General features: G+C 34.5%; 2 protein-coding genes across 2 annotated transcripts in view; both read left to right on the top strand.

Annotated features, from left to right (window-relative positions):
- The window catches only part of LOC123536011 (uncharacterized), an 82,946-nt gene extending 76,380 nt beyond the window's left edge, over positions 1-6,566 (top strand). The window contains exons 57-58 of the mRNA XM_053528651.1: positions 3,435-3,629; positions 5,326-6,566. Of these exons, the coding sequence (XP_053384626.1) occupies positions 3,435-3,629; positions 5,326-5,379 (249 nt within the window). The 3' untranslated portion in view covers positions 5,380-6,566. The remainder of the gene's footprint in view (positions 1-3,434; positions 3,630-5,325) is intronic.
- A 3,632-nt stretch (positions 6,567-10,198) lies between these two features.
- LOC123536689 (uncharacterized) lies at positions 10,199-14,210 on the top strand. The gene is made up of 5 exons (XM_053528718.1): positions 10,199-10,393; positions 11,006-11,036; positions 11,790-11,933; positions 12,378-12,623; positions 13,736-14,210. Exons 1-5 carry the CDS (start codon positions 10,391-10,393, stop codon positions 13,762-13,764), a joined length of 453 nt encoding a protein of 150 aa, XP_053384693.1. The 5' UTR covers positions 10,199-10,390; the 3' UTR covers positions 13,765-14,210.
- Positions 14,211-21,211: the final 7,001 nt, after the last annotated feature.

The following is a 21,211-nucleotide window of genomic DNA, read 5'->3' as shown; positions in this document are numbered from 1 at the left end:
TATGTGTGTACTTTTGGCATTGATTTCGAAATCTACTGTTTCTAATTCTAATGGCTTAATATTCTGTAATAAAGTCAATAGATTCTACCAGACTGGATCGTATTCGTAAACTGTTTATAGTTTCTTCACATAAAGAGAAATGTCATTCCGAACCATGTAATTAGCCATTTTGTTCGGTTTATGACAGGAAATCATTTCAAAGAATGAAATGTGCCACGAGAGAGATCTCCATTACTGCATTGTTTTGAATGATATTAAAGTAAATCTATCCTAAAGCTTGAGCATTTGTTATTTAAGAAATAATAATTTTCCAAACGTGGATTATTGTAGAATAACCCGAGTTTTGAGTTCTTGTGCGTAAGAATATATCACGAAGGCCGCAGGCCTGAGTGATGTATTGTTTCGCATAAGAACGAAAACCTCGGGTTATTCTACGATAAATCACACTAGGGAACTTGTTATTTGGATTCTAACACGACATACTAGTATCAAAAGTGTTAAAAAATGGTAACTACTTTTTACGACAGTGCTACGCACTGGATCGGATGACGTCATTGCACGCGAGTTGTTTATTGCAGAATAACCAGAGATAGATTTTGCTCTACAAGCATGTAGGTTATTTGCTGGTCGTGTAAGAATTTGAATTATACAACTGTCTGAAATAATAGTACTAATGCCTTATAAATATACGTTGTAGACGAAAATAAGCATTTAGTTGTTTTGTAATTATGATCTTTTCATAGAGCTCCTAATTCGTCTACACCTATAACGACAGCATACCAAAACATGCGATCAGCTGTTTAGACGGTGTAGACGCTTTAAAAATAAGAATACATTCATTTAATTCATTTAATGTAATCTCTTCAGATTTTGGATATAAAAATATATTTCATAATTTTAAGCAGTATCAGCGTACTTGCCTCCGAATTTTTAACTTCATGTACGGTCAAATGATAGCGACGCTTCTAATTAAAGGTTTAGTCGAAAATGCCCCAGTTAAACCGATCCTAATTTTACATTTGAGCGAATTTGCGTGTAAAGAGAAGACCAAGAGAGTATGAACGAAAGTAGTGTGCTTTATGAAATGTTATAATATGAGAGACCTAATTACAACCGACTAGCATTTTACTTCTCCATATTCTTTTCATTTTCTTGAAGCAAATGTGCTGTGGAAAAATATCTGTGAATCTCTTTCAAAATGGAACTTAGGCGAAGGAAACCAGCAACAGTTTTATTTCTTTTGGTGGTTTAGAATCTTAAATCGTTATATGAGCCGTGCCGTGAGAAAATCAATATAGTGGCTTTGCAATCAGCATGGATCCAGACCAGCCTGTGCATAATTTTTGGTCGGGTCATAGTTGCGAAACTCAACTTATTAGTTTTACCCAGGAACTTTATAGCAACTTAGAACAAGGCCAACAAACTGATGTCATCGTTATGGATTTTTCTAAGGCATTTGACAAAGTCGACCATCTGAGGCTAATTTACAAATTACAGTCTCTAGGTGTTAGTCCTCAAATAACTAACTGGGTCAAATCCTTCCTCTCTAATCGTACTCAGAAAGTCGGAGTTGAAGGTCAACTGCCTAGTGAACTTCCGGTCCTGTCTGGTGTTCACAGGGGTCTGTCCTTGGGCCCTGCCTTTTCCTTGTATGCATATTAACGACCTGCCAGACTCGGTCAAATGTAAAACACGAATGTTTGCAGATGATACCATTGTTTACCTTACAGTTAAATCAAATAATGATAGCCTATACCTTCAAGAAGATCTCCATAAATTAGAAACATGGGAAAGAGTCTGCCAAATGGAATTTAACCCTGACAAATGTGAAGTCCTTGGAGTAAGTAGAAAAAGAAATCCCATTATTTTCCCCTACAGGTTACACAACACAGAGTTAAAGTCCACCTCATCAGATAAGTACCTAGGAATAACTGTCTCCAATGATTTGAACTGGTCACAACATATAGAGAACATAACTTCTAAGGCAACCTCTTCTCTTCGTTTATCCAGAGAAATGTCAAGACAGATAACATAAAGGTTAAGCAAGCCGCATACACCACCTACGTCCACCCCCAACTAGAATACTGTTCAAGTTTGTGGCATCCCTGGCAGAAATCTCTCACCCATAAACTCGAACGAGTCCAAAGGTCAGCAGCTAGGTATGTCATGAATGATTACAACTACACAAGCAGTGTAACTGAAATGTTGAATTAGCTAGGGTGGCAAACTCTCCAGTATCGTAGGTTAAACTGTTCATTACTTTTATTTTACAAAATAAGGACCCATACCATTACAATTGACCAAGGTTACCTGACCCCTATTAGAAATCTGAATTATTTGATCCCTTATTCCAGCACCCAATACCTTTTTTTAAAAAAAATAAAATAAAAAAAATAAAAAAAGACAAGTATCAAACAGGGAATGCCACGCACCAAAAACGCAGCCTCCCCAAAACGAATCCCACAGCACGCAAACGTGCACACCACAAACACATACGCACACACGCAGCACACACGCACGCACGCACGCACGCGCGCGCGCACACACAAAGCCAACACATGAGGACAAAACGAACAAACAAAGGAACACAGAGGGGCACCGCCTTGGAACGGTCAGTGGCAAAAACACCACTGGGGAGCTAACTCTTATTTCCCTAGAACCATCCGTCTCTGGAACTCATGCTGGTCGCAAACGCCATATGTTGGTTTTCTCATGGCACGGCTCGGATCAAGTTCACTTCGTACATGCCGAATGTACTTCATTATGGAATTGTCTTAATAAATTAAGAAAGCGGAATATATTACTTTTACATTAAAACAACTTAAAGTAAAATAATTGTTCTGACATTTCATTTTATTCAACCCATTACAATTGTCGCCTTCATGAAATAGAAATAAACGTCACTTGTGAAATCGCATCACTCAACAATACTTTAAAAACATAATAGTAATTAGTAATATCTATTTATGAAGATTCAATTTATTATCTTTATTTGAAACATCCATATTCGCTTCCACTGATCACTTTCCTCTGTAAATCCATCATTCATAGAAATAATATTGCAATGTTTTCTATCACGTACAAGTAAGGATAGCACTATAAAAGTAGACCCTGTCCTTTATAATTGAAAATAATGTTGAAACAGAGCTAAACTTGAACACACATACATACGTATATCTATGATACGGTGAGTATATATGCAATTCCGATGTAGACTGCGCAAAAAGCAAGGCATTTTTACGTTGTTGTTCCATTTTGTGTTTAAACAAATCATAGAGAGATAGACAGGTTACTCATTTATTTGTACTGAATACATTTTACGCTGAACTTTGGTTCCACCGCTTTAACGTTTCAATGTGGCGTGTATGAAAAACACTGTTTTTGTTTTAAATTTATTTTAAATATATTTTTCGAGCGTTTCATTTCTATTCTAGATGCGTCTTTATTCTGTCGCCGTACCGGATACCGATATATCCTCACACATAAGTTTGGTAACCCTTGAAAGACCAATACTCAAAGATTATGGAGTACTACATTTCAAGATGGAAGAAACAGCTGGATCGAGCAATTTAACAAATTCTGCTTCACTTACGGCTACTTCAGATCTGTCAGGAGGTAGATTTGTTACGGTAAGCAATCTAATTCAGACAGTGCACCTGTGATATAAGGAAGACTCTGATCTATACCGAATTTGAATGATAAGTATCTTTAATGTGTATATTTTATAACCATGGTAATCCTAGCGCTAACCTTTAGTAAGTATATTTTACTTATATTTTTCAAGACAGCTAGCCTAAAATTTCAGAAATATATCACTATGAAGTGAACTTTCGCATATTGTCAAGAGATATTAGAAACATACCCGGTTCAAGAGATATAGCCCGTTAAGACAAAACCTTAACAACATAAATGCATTGCTAATAAGTAAACTTGCGCATATTTTTGGGATGTACATGCACCGCTATATACGCCCATTTAAGTGCTCTACCGATAAACGCACCCCCTCTCCTGTTTGCAAAAAGAATTATCCTCCTTGGCGTAATGTCAGTATAAACAGTTACAATGCTACCCTTACCCTACAATTCTGTCCTATTTTACCACTAATAATAAAATATTCATTATTTTTTTTTTTTTGTTAAAAAAAACGCTCTCCTTTGCAGAATGAATTTATGGCCGCAGAATCATTTCTTGAATTACAAATTGTATAAATGGGACAAAGTGAGGAAAAGTTGAAACACATAACTAACTGCTATAAATAAGTGTTTAAGTTTCATTCTTTGAACTTAATATTAAATTCTTACGACATTATGTGTACCAAATAGAATTTTGTAAAATTTATAATGCAAGGAAAACAACTCTTATCTTTTTCCAACGGGTTTTCGTGCTTTCGTTCATGTATTGTCTGCCACGCCGGAAATTGATGAAAAAGTCGGTGAAAAATGATAGATTAAAATCATGACCTCTCAGAATTAAATGCTAAATTACACACACATTCTTTTTGTAGGTGGTTGTATTGTGGTTGTAATTCATTTCTGTCCTATGCAATTATATCCAAACTTCCCGAGTCTAAAATATACTGACTTTCACATTCGGGTTCCTCCCTTCCCCCCCCCCCCCCCCCCCCCCCCCCCCCGCCCCATTTTGCCCCTTACCATTTCCTTCCCCTCCTTCTATATTTAGCATAAATTAATATGTACTTGTTGGATGTCTGAAACAACCCGTCTGAAATATTTTTACATTAAAGGCGTACGCTAGAATTCCCTGTATGTGAGATGGGCGAAAATTTTCCCAATAACAGAATTTCTTTAAACTTTGGATATTGAAGGACAATTATCTAAGAAACGAATATATGCAATAAAAATCATAGGTCACCGTATCGAAAAAGAGTTATCTGCCCTTGAAAAAGTAATTTTGCGGGGAAATGCCGTTTTGTATTTATTGTACAAACCGGAAATAAATGTATGTTCTGTTCTTCTGTTTAAAACAAGCTGCTGCATTTATCATATATAACCAATTTGAAATCCTGTTTCAGCTTATATGATAGATGAAAAGAGGCAGTATTTGTTACAGTTATCCCGTGTAAGACCAGAGTAGGCACATATATCACGTGTTCCTGCTGCATGAACTAACCTTGTCCACCGTATATACATACGTACATTAAATACCCACCACGACCTAGTGATCTACTTTTTTTCATCCACAAAAACTTCATGAAAATCGTTCAATTCGTTCCATGCAGCAGGTGCGCATGCCTACCTTTAAAGACATTATACCATACTTGTTACCAGTCTATACTTGATTTTCAATACGATTTTTCTTTTTCAGAGTTACCAGCAATACAATCAATTTGTGCTGACGTATCCCAACAACAGACGTTAACTCTCGTAACTTAATTTATAAGCTCTGAACATTTTAACTGTTAATGCCACTGTATTGTTTTAAAGTTTCTAAACTTGGCAGTTCCACAACATTTCTGTCTAAAAACGAACAACAAAGACTCAACCGACGCAACCTGGTAATGATTTGATAATAAAATCAAATTCCCCTTCTTTTCCACGTCTATACTAGTAACAAGGTCATTAATTACATAATGTTAGCTATTTTTTCACCAATGAACCTGCACATGTGCGTGTTATACATACTGCAAACATCTTAACAAAATCAAATTTTAAAGTTTTGTTTAGGCAGCAAGCTTTCGTTAACACCTACACGTTTTATTTTCTATACAGTGCATATAGTTCGTCATATCTTTGAATCCGGTTGTAGACGTAACTGGAAGACATTCTCCGCAGTGAATAACACTTGGTCCTCTACGGTTTATTTATCTATTTCATACAACATATCAGCAAGTTAGAGGCAACTCAGATTATTTGTTCAACGTTAGCTGTCGTATAGGTAAAGTACGTATCAAATATCTGAAACGTTTGCCTGCTAACATACCAGTTGAACAGACCAGGTTATCATACAAAAAGAAACTCTAGATACACATGTAGTATGGGATGGTAATTTATTTCTCAAACACTGATCATCGGTTTATAAGGCTAGCTTTGTCACAACAGTGTCTTTGCTGTCCTAAACGTTAGAAACATAGATTGAACCCTGTGGAATAAGTTGCTCACTAGTATTACACTCATTGACAAATCCTTAATGTTACGGAGGAACAAAAAACGCCATTTTCTAGATAATATAAATTGTTCTTACGCTTAAATGAGATTATAACCAAGTAGTGTCCTTTCTTACTTTTAAACAACTTATTTACGAAATGGGATATATTTTTTATTTACGTGTTTTTCAAATCACAATATAATGCACAATCTTCATGGTATTTTATTAAGTAATGCTTTCACTGTAAGTACTGTCACGCTTTGACGGAGCTCATTTGGGCATGTTGAGCTAAACGCTGTGATGTTTCATTTCTTCATTCTTTTGTGATACTTTCATTTTTTGTACCTTTTTGATATGATATTCTGAGCTAAATGATTCTGTCATTTGTTGTCCATGACGAGACGCCTTTACGGAGAATCGCTATAGAATTAAATGGGTTTTTTTTTGGAGGGGGGGGGTTGGAGGGGAGCATTTGTTGCGCGTTTTTCACGTCATGGTTGATATGCACCTGTTAATATTGTACACGTTTCATTTAACAATATATCATATATTTCTTACAGAAATAATTCTTTGTATTATAGTGACACTTAAGAGATGCTCTTATGCGATCATTTTATTGATGTTTTACTTTATCTTTTGTTGTTTTCATGTTCATTTAATTTTGCATTTTCTAGTTGTTGTTGTATTATTGAACGTCAGACATACATAAAGGTATTGAACGTCAGACCGACATAAATGTATTGAACGTCAGACCGACATAAATGTAAGATAATTTTGCAGTTTTGATGGCGGGGGAAAAACGGAAAGTACCCCTTTGCGTATTATTCCATGCCTAAGTTGGCATCTTGGTTTGGCTAACGAGCTTCCGTAAATCAGCTTCGTGATATGAAAGGATTCTACATCCCAAGTGTGGTTTCAGACCAACACCGGGGAGGGACAAGTGATTCGAACCCGTTAAACTTGGTAGAATGATGGCCTGTGCTCAGTCAATGACTCATATTGCTTGTGAGCTACAGATCAAGTGGCATTTAGACTAAAAGATATTTTACAGTACAAAAAAAACAACAAATGGGCCTACAGCTTTCTTAGAGGGGCTTCGTGGCCAGGTGATTAATATAGCTGACTGTGAGTCATTTGTAATCGCCACTGCGGATTCAAAACGTCGTTTAGGGCGTATAATTCTTCCATGTGAGGAAACTCTCCAGTTTGATTACAGAATGGGGTTGATTAATTAGTGCTCATAGGGGCATCTCAGGTCTTTTTCGCCTTGAAAAACTGGAAAGTCGCCATTTGACATATAATTGTGTCGATGTGACGTTAAAAAACAAAGACAAATATCAAACAGGGAATGCCACGTACCAAAATCGCAGCCTCCCCAAAACTAAACCTACAGCACGCAGACGTGCACACCACAAACATACATACACATACACGCGCACACGCACAAAGCCAACACATGAGGATAAAACGAACAAACATAGGAACACAGCGGGGCACCGCCTTGGAACGGTCAGTGGCAAAAATACCACTGGGGAGCTTAAACCGGTTTATGGTGCGCACCCAACCTCACTCTTACCCCCACCATGTTCCAAAGACACGGGACAGTGTAAATAAAAGAAATCCCCTTCAAGTGAATCTCTAATACACGTAATGGAAACAAAAAGGCATGGCATGTTAAACACAAAAATGCTCGTGTATAATTATATAAAAAGCACACCTTTAGAACCAAAAACGTATGTACTCAATGCCTTTTCAGAAGACAGAGCAACAAGAGAAACACCCTTAAGGGCCCGACGAAACAGGCCAGATGACAGATATCAAAACAGTTCAGTCCTGGTAGGATTTAAAAACTGATTATCATAGAGTGCTCCCCCTCTTCCGTCAGACACAATCGCAGATTTGTTTTTATATTGTTAGGAAAGAGACTTTATGCTGAGACTTTCTCCAGATACGCAGGCAGATATTATATCTGCATTTAATAATACATCACGCTATCTGGATGATATTCTTAATATGGATAATCCTTCTTTTTTGTTCAAATGGTGGGTACTATTTATCCTAGGGAGCTTCAATTAATTAAAACTAACAATTCGGATACTGATGTTTCATCTTTAGATTTACATCTCTCTATTTATGATAATATTATACATACCAAAATTTATGACAAGAGGGATGATTTTGATTTTAGTATTGTAGATTTTCCCCATTTGGATGGGGATGTACCTCAGGCTACATCTTATGGGATATATATTTCTCAATTAATTCGGTTTGCCAGAGCGTGTAGTCATGTCAAGCATTTCAATGAACGTAATCAATATATTACAAGTAAACTTCTTCAGCAAGGCTACCGTTATTACAAATTGCGTAAATATTTTGGTGCGTGGCATTCCCTGTTTGATATTTGTCTTTGTTTTTTAAATGACCTTAAATTCTGTGAAAAAACTGGACCTATGGTCAAAATATTTTTATAATCTCTGAGTGTGCTCACTACTTAAAAACTGTCTTTTGTGACATAAGTATGTCATTCTCACAAATCTAATGTTTCCAGCAATATTCAGTCACACGTTTTGAGCAAAATTGAATTTACTATAGAAGATAAACATTCTGATAGCAAACAATGTATTTTTTTTCTCAAATTATAAGCAAACTGAATTTTTTCCATATAAAGCTTACGTGAACCTTAAATGATTGTTGTTTTCAAAATTGTGATTTTGCTTGATTATTGCCATAGGAATAACACACTTTTGGCCTTAGAATCGTCATTGTTTAAGATATTCAGCTGAAAAATCAAAAAGATCATACTAACACTCCCGGAAACTTTTAGAATGATGTGTATTTTATGTCGACAGTTTAGTTTAGTTTCAATATTCCATTAGGTCAAATGGCCCATGAGAACATACAACACAAGATATGTGGCAAGACAGTGTACAACATATAGATCTACATGCAATTGAAGTTGATGTGTGGAGAAGGTTTAATAATATCGTTAATGCGTGATAATGTCAATGACAAAACAATGTGTTTTGCAAACCATACAATATTATGATAAGTTTTGTATGAAGTCTATTTTTTGTAAATTCTTTCTTTCATAAACATAAATGACAAATTGTAACATGGTGATGTGTGTAATAAAATGATTAGCATATAATATTGTCTTTATTATCAACTTAATCATACACAGTCCCAATCCATGACTCTAATTACCTCCCCTGACGACCAGTCTGAAAGTGATAATTACGTCACGAATTGGACTACAACATACCCAACATGATCAGACTTCTGTAACTGCCTTTAGAATTTTATATAAAAAAGATCATTCATTTCGGTGAATTTTGTGGTTCAACAGATGTGCATTGATGAATCCAGAAACTGGTGTTGAGGTAATAAGCAAGAGAGGTCCGGGCTTAAAATCGTTATGAAAATCAGCATTACAAAATTACGAAAAATGTTATGACATGTTTTTATTCTGAGAAATAGAATTCAAGAAGTAAATATTTGTATGGTCCCACACCCTTTTGGATACATTTGCTGCTAGGTGAAAAGCATTTCTTATCCCATTTTTCCATATTAAATACCGAAGATACTAAAAACATATTTAAATATAATAGCTTTTCCCTATTTTGATGTCGACGTCTCTCGTTCAGTTCAAGTTTTTGTACTTTCTGCATCACGATCAACTTCAGAAGACGGATACCGTTTTCACGTTTTACTTGTACAATTCTGGTTTCTTTGTTACTGTTATTTCCAGTGCCTGAAACTTTGCATCTGTTAACTATTTAACGAACCTTGGAAAACTTGGAAAACCTGGAAACCATGAAACAGTTCATCTTTCCCGGCAAATTAACACCTTGCAGTAAATACAACCCGATGTTTAGGATTTCGTTTTAACTTGGTTTTATAGGCTGATTGTTTTACAGCTACTGCATTAATTAATATGTTATATATTAAATATCAACCCCATAAATGAAATGCCAATTAATTTGCAGAGTGCATTTCTATTTTTGGTTCAAAGTGACGAAAACGTGATGGTAAAACCCGTACACCCTAACCGAATTTAGTGTGGGATGAAGTTCAGTTTGTATGAAGAAACAGATTACTATTGTGTATGTGTGTGTTATTTATAAACATTTCCCTTCGCTATGCGACATGCATATGAAAAAAAATAATTAAGTCGCATTGTGGCAAACAGTTCAATAGCCTGTAAAAGTTATTTAATTACTTAATTGGGGGAACGAGGTTTCAAAATCTGTGGTACAACGCGAGTTATAAAGGGTTTAAATTCGATATGGTAAGTTGTTTTTTTTCTATTTGCATTTAAAGTGTGTTTTTTTTCACAATTTATGCTGTAAATACTCTTTTTACTAGTTTTGGTTGGTTTAATTTTTACGTAAACTTTGAAAATATTTAGGTTCATTCACCGCCTTGCGCCATTTTTAAAACGCTATAAACAGATGTTTCTAGATAAGTTTAAATGTTTTAACTAAATAAGTAAATATCTTTTCTGCATATGGAAGTGACATAGAAACTTACATTCGCAAATCTATATATAATATTATTAAACAAGTCTTTAAGGCATTTTGTTCATGTGTTTAAACTATTTAATTTGATATTTTATTTTGCATAAGTAAATATTATCTCTTATTACGAAATGTAATACTTCAATACGAAGTGCGCATGACATTTGATATCCTATGCAGTGTTGGACTAGTGTGAGATAAATACTATAAATATCAATTTGAACCTTCTTTACTGTTTATACTCGGTGCACCTAGTGTTGTTAGTATATTGCAATGGTCATTCCATGCCACAAAGCAGTTTCTTACACTTTATTCGCTGTTTTTTTTTTTTTTGTTTTTTTTTTTTTTTTTTTTTTTTTTTTTTTTTTTTTTGTTTTTTTCAGGCTGAAAATCTGACAGAAGAGCAAACTGCCGGTAAGTTATATGTTATTACATATTTCAGAAAACTAATTATTACCTGCATCAAATCGAGACAGGCTGTTTTTAGTATCCGCATTATTGCAGAAAATTTATATTTGCACAGACGATTTAAGAATAGTATCTAAAATTTTAAATCATGAAAAGCAATTAAAATTAATATTGGATGTTTGAATATAAAATTTAAAATGGAATATAATACATAAGTTTTGATTTGATCATTTTAAGCATGTTGTTTAAGTTTTTTTAATTCTTTTATTCAAATTCCATGTATCCCGTCCTTGCAGATAGTCCTAACTATGAAGTCATTGATAAATATTTAATCCCCAATTATACCTGGATTATTGCGGAAGAATTTAACTCAACGCAAAAAATGATTATTGCATGACATCGGGAAATGTTTTAAGTCTGATAAAATCAGATCAACTATTTAAGCTGAAATTTAGATATAATTTTATTTCTACCGTATCACACATCATATATAAAAACAAGAAAAATCTCTTCGGCATTTTTTCATGAAATTTGAAAATACAACCAGATGACTTATTACTAAGTTTTTAACCATACTGTTACTTCGTTCTTCCTATTATTTGGCGTCATACAGGTGTACAGGTTAATGCAGGGAATGATAATTATTTGTGTCATTGATTGATCTCTAGTACTATGTCTGGACGATTTAGCAAAATATTTTATAAATTTACCTGTGTTCAGTTTTTAGTCTTATTTTTATCACGTACTAGTATCTTACAGAGTTAAACGAGGCTTTCAGTCTGTTTGACAAGGATGGTGATGGCACAATTACAGTCAATGAGTTGGGCACAGTTATGAGGTCATTGGGTCAGAACCCTACGGACGCTGACTTACAGGACATGATCAACGAGGTGGATGCAAATGGTTAATAGAAAGATTTAAAATATTTGTAAAATATAGGCAATCAAACGCATGTTTTAGAATGCTTAGTTAGTTTGGTATGCTATGCCTTAGAATAGGGGAGGGGGTGGGGGTTTACCGTTTATTCCAGTACCAGGCAATTGCCTATTTGGACATGAGTCGGGATTTGAGACCTTCTTTGTATCTTAGTCACCATTAACTCACATAGTCGGCTCCTTAAACTCAAGGATGCGTGGCAATGTGTTATATATTTTTAAGGTCTATGAGAGATATAGAAAATAATCGACTCAAGTGATGTTGTCATTTTCTGCATTCTTAGAGAAGTGGAATTAAACACGTTTGTTCATTAGCAAGTACCAAATTACTTCATGCATCTTGAAAATAGTTTTACTTTCCCATGATTATATCATTGTAATAATGATAAAAGAATTTCCATCCTTTGTACAGGAAACGGAACAATAGATTTCCCAGAGTTTCTGACTTTGATGGCAAATAAAATGAAAGATAAAGACACTGAAGAGGCGGAAATGATAGAAGCTTTCAAAGTTTTTGATAGAGATGGTAATGGTAAAATTAGTGCTGCTGAACTAAGGCATGTAATGACAAACTTAGGAGAAAAACTTACAGATGATGAAGTTCGTGAAATGATCAGAGAGGGAGATGCTGATGGTGACGGTCAGATCGACTATGAAGGTAGGTTAGTGAAGCCCTCTGTTGTTTTAGGACTCATTTATAATCTTAAGGGGTTCTTGAAAATTCGCTTTTGACTAGAATCACCAACCCTAGGCTGTTGTTGGTTCAAAATTTATTTTAAGTACATTAGATTTTTCTGTGTGATGAAACTATCTAGTTTAAGTGCTATGGATTGTTTCTTGCGATGAAACTATACAGCGTAGGTGCTATAGCTTGTTACGATTGATAAAATCATCCAGCTTACGTGCTTTATATCTTTCGGAGTGAGAAAAATATCCTGTGTTTTAAATTTTCCCTACCAGCTTAGGCACTAAATATATCGTTAATTGTGATGCAGCTTTCCAACTGACGCACTGAAAGGTTTATGTTGATGAAGCTATCCAGCTTGGGTGTCATAGACTGTTCCGTGTGATGAAATTATGTTGCTGACGTATTGTAGATTTCTGTTGATAAAGCTTTCAAGCTTAGGTGTTTTTAGATTGTTTCATGTGATGAAGTTATCCAGCTAAAGGCTGTAGACTTGTAATTCTGTTCCAAAGTCCGCTCGTCAAGTAATGCCTTGAGGTGTATCTTGCATCTTCCTCTGCATTTAAAGCTAGACGGTGTTGTTTTATAATGTCTAGACATAGCTTTAAATGAGACAACATAAAGAAAACAAATAAACTTGTTAGCATATACTAGGAAATACCTTAACGTTCTCACTGTCCAAATCCTGTTTAGAGAACTGCTACTGACTGACTCTTACACTATAATATTTCTCTATGCTTTAGATACACTGATGGCAGAAGAAAACACAAATCAAGGGCTTTGTTTGTAATTAAATTTAATTTTACTATGGCCACGCGTTTTTATAAACAGGTATTATTATCTATAAAGTGCCCTTTTCTTGATAAACACAATCAAAGCCGTTTAATGTAGCACAAAAACAGCCACTCAGTGTGATCTGACCAGAGGAACAGAGCGAAAGAAAGTCCGTTCAACACACACACACACGCACGCACGCACGCACGCACGCACGTACACACACAAACACACAGACAGAGAGAAAGAGACTTGCCACCGCTAATTACGCTCTCGGGCATTTCATGTATTTTAATCTTTTCTATTTTCAGAGTTTGCAAAAATGATGCAGGCAAAGTAACCAGAGGTAAATGAAACTGCCGCGCTATGAAAATAACAATTGCTTTCTCGAAATTATCTAAAGGAAGCATCGCTGCAAGACTTTTCACTGCCTTGTAATCATTGTTACTTCAATCCTTTGCTTCGCCAAATGGTTTTCGACAATCTGTCTTTTATCTTTGCATCCATCTTAGTTTAAAACATTATAGTGTGCAGAATTTTTTTCCCATCAAGTGTTAACGTTTGATTAAAAGCATACATCAGGACATATACGCTGGAGTAATGGTTAACCCAGGACAGAGAAACGTTTCAGATTAAATGCAAAATTTGTTTGACCCATGGAGTAGGGTACGAGGTATGCATTGCATAATTCCTCGCCAGTTTCCATTTTCATTAAGAATATAAATCAGATTCAAAGCAATTAATACGGCAAATACGTTGATACTAAAAATATAGATTTGTAACATGCCTTTGTTGTTGTTTTCTTTTATTTCCATTTTAACGTTGTCTGTCGCAAATAATAGCATGTGTTTTATCACCTACACACATTCACATGATACGGTAGACCAGTGTGTGCTTCTGCTTCTTTCCTGGAGTCCTATTTGTCAATAAAACCGCCTTTGCGATGATTTAGTTCTCTATTATCATATAATATTGGAAAATAAAGACTAAAGTACGAAACTCCTGTTCAGAAGAAACAATAGAAAGAAGGGAAGTTACTCAAAAGACCTTTTAGAGATTGCTTATCTCTGTGTTACATTTCGAACCACGTCGTGTTTCCTTTAAACCACCAAAACCAGCTTTAATATGGGCATCATCTAATTACTAAATTTTACCTATTTATATTTAAGGAAATTTATTGTATCCGGTGTACCATGTACAAATCTTGATAAAGTATCAGTTCTGTTCTGATCTGTTTATTTTAAACACAAAATGAAACAAACAGTGTGTATATGTCTAAAAATAAAACAACGAATATTAAGATATTACCTAATTGTTTATTTTACGTTCCGGAAAGGGGTCCGAAACTGCCGGAAATTTTCCTGCATTCACTCGAAATGTTTAGCTGTCTAGTAGCTTCAGATCATTAGTAAGATAGAAGATACACTAGTATCTTAAAATTTGGATGTTGTTATGGGTCTTTACTTTAATAGCCATTATATTATCCATACATGTAATAAAAATTGCAGTCATTTCTCCTCGAACTAATATTGATAGAACCCGTGACCCGCGCTTTAAACTCTTTCGCTACATTTATGTAAAAAATGAAGTTGTGGAATTTTTATAGCATATAAAGATTTGTTAGTAATGAACTATGTTATACCTTAACATATACTATCACAACAATATTTTTCTTCCGTTGTTCATCATAACACCTATATAAATCTGGTATAATAATAATAACACCATTACTCCATCTTTCAGTTAGAATTATGCGTCTTTCCATGTTAGTCAAATAAGGTATTTTTATAGAATACATTTAAACTAACCGTTGGAACTTATTACCTTAACGTTAGGAGGTAGGTTACTTTGCTACCAGGGTAAATTGAAATTAGTTCAACCGTAGCAATTTATAGTATTACGTGTCAGTTTATGTTCTAGCTGCTACAATCTCAAGTTCGTTTATCGCTGTCTTTTATCCAGGTTTGAAGTACATGACCCTCCAAAGGTATTTCATATTGAAAGAAGAAGGAAAATACGGATATCTATCACTTTTCAGTGTATTTCGGTATCACAGTTATCCGTAGAAGTCTACGGTTGATAATTGATAATACTATAAGTATGCGGGCTAGCTTTCTAAATGTAAGCTTATAATACATTTAAAGTCTTTAGTATTTCGCTAATTATATTGCCTTAATATTCTGTATTAGTCATTAACAAAATGGCACTGAAGTCGTCGAAAACCCCGTTTTCATACATAGGTGTTTAAAAATGAGAGAAAATTAGTTACCATCGGAACACGTGCCCCGCGACATATACATTTTAAGCGTTATAAGAAAACTAGCGCACATATTAATAAAAGTATCAATTAAGCAGACTTCTATTGATAACAGTGAAATCGAAATACAATAAAAGTGTTTAATATTCATATTTTCATTCTTCCTTCAATATAAAATACCTTTGGAGGGTCACGTACTTCTAACCTAGACAAATTGTACTTAAATGGACAGAGATAAATGAAAGCTGAAGTGTTAAGTTACACAAAATGCAATAAATTGCTACGCCTCAACTAAATTTAATTTACTCTGGTAATAAGGTATACTACCTCCTTAAGAAACTTTACATTTGTAAATGGTATCAACTGTATCATGAAATATTTTAAACGATCAAAGTGTTTTTATGACAAAAACAGTCATGCCCTGGATCAAATGTCGAATGTATTATTACTCTGTTAAAATAAATAATCTTTAGCAGAGGTTGATTCTATTAGAGCATAAAACTGGCGAAACAAAATGCCTTGTAAGTTTATAACTTTGAGGTAAAAGGCATAAAATATGGAGGGAGAATGTGTGAATACATGGGATTCAGTAGATATGGATTTTAAAAAAGTTTGTAGGCTATTTTCATATTAGATTTTGCTTAAATCTTTAACTATTGTTTAATTTGCAAGGTATAGTTTGTCAACTGAGCCGTGGTATCGAATATTCCTGATTATCAGAAAGTATTGTAAGTAAAGTTACTACACAATAAAATAAAGTGCATTACATAATATTATGTTTAAGATAACTGCCTCCTCTCAAGTCAAGTCAAGTAAATTCTATTTACAAAGTCGATGGTACAATATCAATATAACATAAGCTCGTAAGAGCTTTTAAAATCGACTTAAAAACATCTAATACTTCTATAAAGGATAAGAAAATATAATATGTTTCAATAAATAGGTCTGATTAAAAGTATTTAAATCATAGCATAGGCATATTAAATAGAAACAAAAGGCAATTTAAAAGTTAAAACAATGTTTAAAACATAAAGAGCACATGATAAAAATATAAAGCTATGGTTAAAACATATAAAGAGCTCATAAGAGTAGTGAGTACGGAAAAGCTTAGAAACCACATAGCACATGGCAACAAAGGTGTTGAACTAATCTGGCAGAAAAAAAGCAAAGCTACTAAAAAAGCAAAGCTAAGACGAAAGCAACTAAGCTAAAAGCAATACCAACTAGGGTACTAAATGAAAATGGCAAACAAAGGAACACAACATTAAGCTTTAGATATTACCTGCAGCTAAGGAACTCTTTAAATAAATGTGTGAATTATAGTGTTGATAATCGGACAGCATAACGATAACTGATTAATCGGATATAATCGGAAGTATATAAATCCTGGCATAGGCACATTAAATACAAGCAAAAGACAATAAAACAGTTAAAACTATGTTTTAAACATATAAATAGCACATTATATAAATATAAAGCTATGGTTTAAACATATAAAGAACTCATAATTTAACTATAGCACCCATAAGAGTAGTGATATAGTAGGAGAGTTCCATCTTATAGACGAGGTTCAGCGTTGTTGGCGAAGTACAGCCAAGGCATCGGGGTTATATCTATATGATAGTTAAATGCTAAATGTGATAGCATATAAGCGCTGAGCATTCAGGGGTCAGGGCAAACATTGAGTTGTAGCTTCAATAAAGAAGGTATAGGCTGAGCACCCGTGCGATATGACTCGTATGTTGTTGTTCAAAGACATCGTCTGACAGGAACTTCGACAAAAAGACCAGTCAAGTATAGTACTGTGCAGCGGGTTATATTCACGGTGCCAGATGTTCGCGGTTTTTGAAGAGTTTTGAATTCACGGTGTCTTAATTTCGCGGAAACTACTTCGACCGCGAATTATAAACCTTTGTTTTAAACAACAGAAAGGTTGGATACTCTTCCTAGACATGCAATTAATAATAATTACGCAAATTTTGAGCTAGATTGAAAACGACAGTAAGCTTTATATTGTACCCAATAATAAATTACCCCCTTTGTGGAGAGCGTAATCGGTCTCACTGAACCACCGAGTGTCGTTTTCTTGAAAATATACCAGTAGCTAATAAAATACTGTTCTATTTCTTGTTTCTTTTTTTAAAATTTAAATATTTTTATGAATGGATAAAAGCAATTTTCAATATCTCCGAATGGCATTTTTTAAAATGACATCAACTTATCAATTCAAACCGATAACAAATGGTGTCATCGTCCTTTGTTACATCTGTTAAACTCGAAAGAGGAAATAGCCATTAATTATCGACAATATGTCAGTTTTGATGTTCACAGTTTTATCTCGGTTTAAAATTATAGTCGATCTTTTATTAGTATCATAATTTTTTCTTCAAAATTCGTCTATTTTAATATAAAACTAGAGCTATCACTGAAGGTGGTGAATGTACCCCCACACGCACTGACACGTACAGTGCATTGCAATTTGACGCACACAATTTAAGGTAACAAAAACACAGTCAATAATGCTGATGAATAAAGTTTGTAATAGAGTGATTTTCCTTGGTGAAATTTGTATATTCGCGGTAACAAAAAATCGCGGTGTTTAGATTTCGCGCAATCAATGTAGACCGCGAAAATTAAACCTCCGCGAATATAACCCGCTTTAAAGTATCTCCAGCCTAGGAGTTTGAGCTGATTATCGTTAACTGAAGATTGTTAGTTTGAAACATTTAGTAATTTGCCTGATCCCTGAAATTATCTAGCTCATAAGTGAAAATATTTACGAATCATTGGTACACGAATCATTTAGGCAAGGTTGCTTGAGGAAAATTTTATATATGAGAAATATGGTCAAACCAGATATACGTTTTAACAAAGAATATTCTACATCGTTTGTCAGCTAGTCTAAGACATAGTCACCTTAGCGATCAGACCAGTTTCATTGTTCAAGATACTAAAGGCGTCGGCACTTCCCTGGGTCATATAACTCGTATCCAGACAGTCAGATTATGATGCACATTTCTGTGCTATCTTGAAATGGTCTCTTGAGATTCAATGTTTTGTTCGGAATACTTTAACACGTATGAAAACAAATCATATTTACCATTTATCATTCACAAGCAATTATAGTATATAAAAAGCTAGCTTCAACAGTTTCTTATAAATGAACTATCACAGATCGTGCGATACAATTAATACAATTTTCACCAAATTTTAAAACACAACAAAGTAAATAAAACAAAGCTGCATGCTCTCTGTTTTAAAAATAAAATATACATGTAAAATTTTCCTACCTGTAAACATCCTGCGAAAAGGCCTGATTCCATGAAGTTTTGTTGACACCTCTAGAACCTAAGTGATATGAAGAATGTGTTTGTCAGAATAATGTAACAGGCTTAAAATGTCTCAGGCCTGACCGGAATCGAACCCAGGACTACTGACATAAGGCATCAACTCTATGCGTCGTTATAAAGCTAGCTCAATAGCAAGGAAGTATAAGTGTACCCTATACTCTACCCTAACTCACATTAACCTCTCCATTTTAGAAAGTCCTTCGAATTCAGGATTTTAAACACTCTGTGGACGTACAAGTTCCATTCATATCTAATCATGCTTTTTACGTTGGAGCCAGAGTAACAAACTGAATATACTTCAGGAACTGACTGATGATCGAACCCGAACCTCGAAGGACGTTTAACCTTCAATGTGGACATCTGCTTCGAGTAGAACCGTCCGTTTGTAAAGATCGATTGGCTGTGAACATAGCTTTCTTCACTGTCGTTCAAGGTCATCCATTAATCTGAATCAGATGCCAGCTTCTTTTCGACAGCTAAATGCCGAGTATCTACTGTAACTAGAAACATCGTTGGAAAACAACAAACAACACTCATCACGTCGTTTAAAAGCAGCTCAATGGGCAACTCTACGCTTTACCATACTAAAATTAATAACTGTCGTCTTTTACAAAAAACTTTTAACAGTGACAAAGCTCTTTTGATCAGGTATAGGTTTATTTTTTACAAACGATCGGTGGTAACAATCAAAACAGTTTAGAAACGGTCTTATAAAGCACTATTAAAATAGGAAATGTTCAAATGAGAAAGTACTGACTTAGATGCCTTTTATGATTTTGACATAATTGCAAAAACTAGCTGGTCTACAGGTTTCTTGCTTAGTAATGTTTTTTAATCAATAGTACGACCTGTCAATTTATGTTTTAAGGAAAGGTGCTTCATAAAGAGTACTATTTACAGATTGGCATAATGGTTCAGAGAGCACGAGCTTCAAATTGGCAAAAAAATTGATATAACAAAAATGGCACAAACAGCACCATATATACAGTGTTCATGTCCTTTATCTCATTTCTGTATGGGGTAAATTACGATATTTTTTTGCATTGAAACGAGGGATCCAAAAGATACAACTAAAGAGTTCATGGATGGATCATGAGGCGATACGCTATGCCTTTGCAGAGAAACGGTGCCGACACTTATACTGCAAGTGATCAAAAGTAAAGAAATGTGTATAGTCGGCGCCGGGATGCGGGGCTTGCGCGGCTATAATTGCCAAGATTGTCTGATGATGTTTATCATAACACATTATAAGCCTTTATATTTAACGTTTAAAATTAGTTGCGTACTAGAAATTCATAATGCTATTTGATTTTGTTACAAAATGTTTCTTATAGCATATGTGTATGGCATTATGGTTTTTCATACTCTATATATACCTTTAATTTTTAAAGTTATAAAACAGTAAATTGATTTTTATGTCTTCCAATTTAGCAATATATACGTAATTGTTTGACAAACGTGTATATTGTAAGTTTTTATTGTACCTTTTATTGGGTTTTGAGAAAGCAGATCAACCTGCGATCACAAATAATGATCTCTTCTGCCTAAGGTATATGATAGCTGATATCTGCCATTTCGTGGCGCGCCTATTAGTCGTTCTGGCGTGCTGGCGTCTTTCAAACGTGTCAACACGCTAAAATGACAAATAAGTGAGCCGATACGACTAGTATTGGCGCATTAATTCGTCGTTCTGATGACTTGTAGTGATGGCGCTCTTAAAATGCGCCAACAAAAAAGCATAAAATTGCAAAAAATAGCCACAATACAGGTAAGTATGTAGCAGATACTTATCATGTATTAGAAATGCATCTATATTTTAGATGCAGTGATCGGGAGAACAAATGAAACCCGAGTTTGATATCTAGACAACTTCTCGAAATTGTTACCGGGATATACTAAGTATTCTATTAATTATGGATTCCATTTGGTTCTATCTGATCAAAGAACTTTAAATACATAGATTATAAGGTGAAGGACAACTTGGTTTTTAGCAATACAGATACAGAATAATGAGTGGAAGAAAATGTCATAATTATTGACCGTTTTAACAGTAAATTACAGGACTTAGCAGTCCATTTTTAACTATTTAACCTCTAATAGTGTGCTTATAAATGTCACACACATACAAATAAATTTTGATAATGTGGCAGTTGAGTCCAATAAGTCCAGGGGTGTTCAAA

Source organism: Mercenaria mercenaria, chromosome 17, assembly GCF_021730395.1.
Source record: "Mercenaria mercenaria strain notata chromosome 17, MADL_Memer_1, whole genome shotgun sequence".
Classification (NCBI taxonomy): domain Eukaryota; kingdom Metazoa; phylum Mollusca; class Bivalvia; order Venerida; family Veneridae; genus Mercenaria; species Mercenaria mercenaria.
Note: the sequence above shows the minus strand (reverse complement) of the source record. Positions and strands in the feature narration are given on the sequence as shown.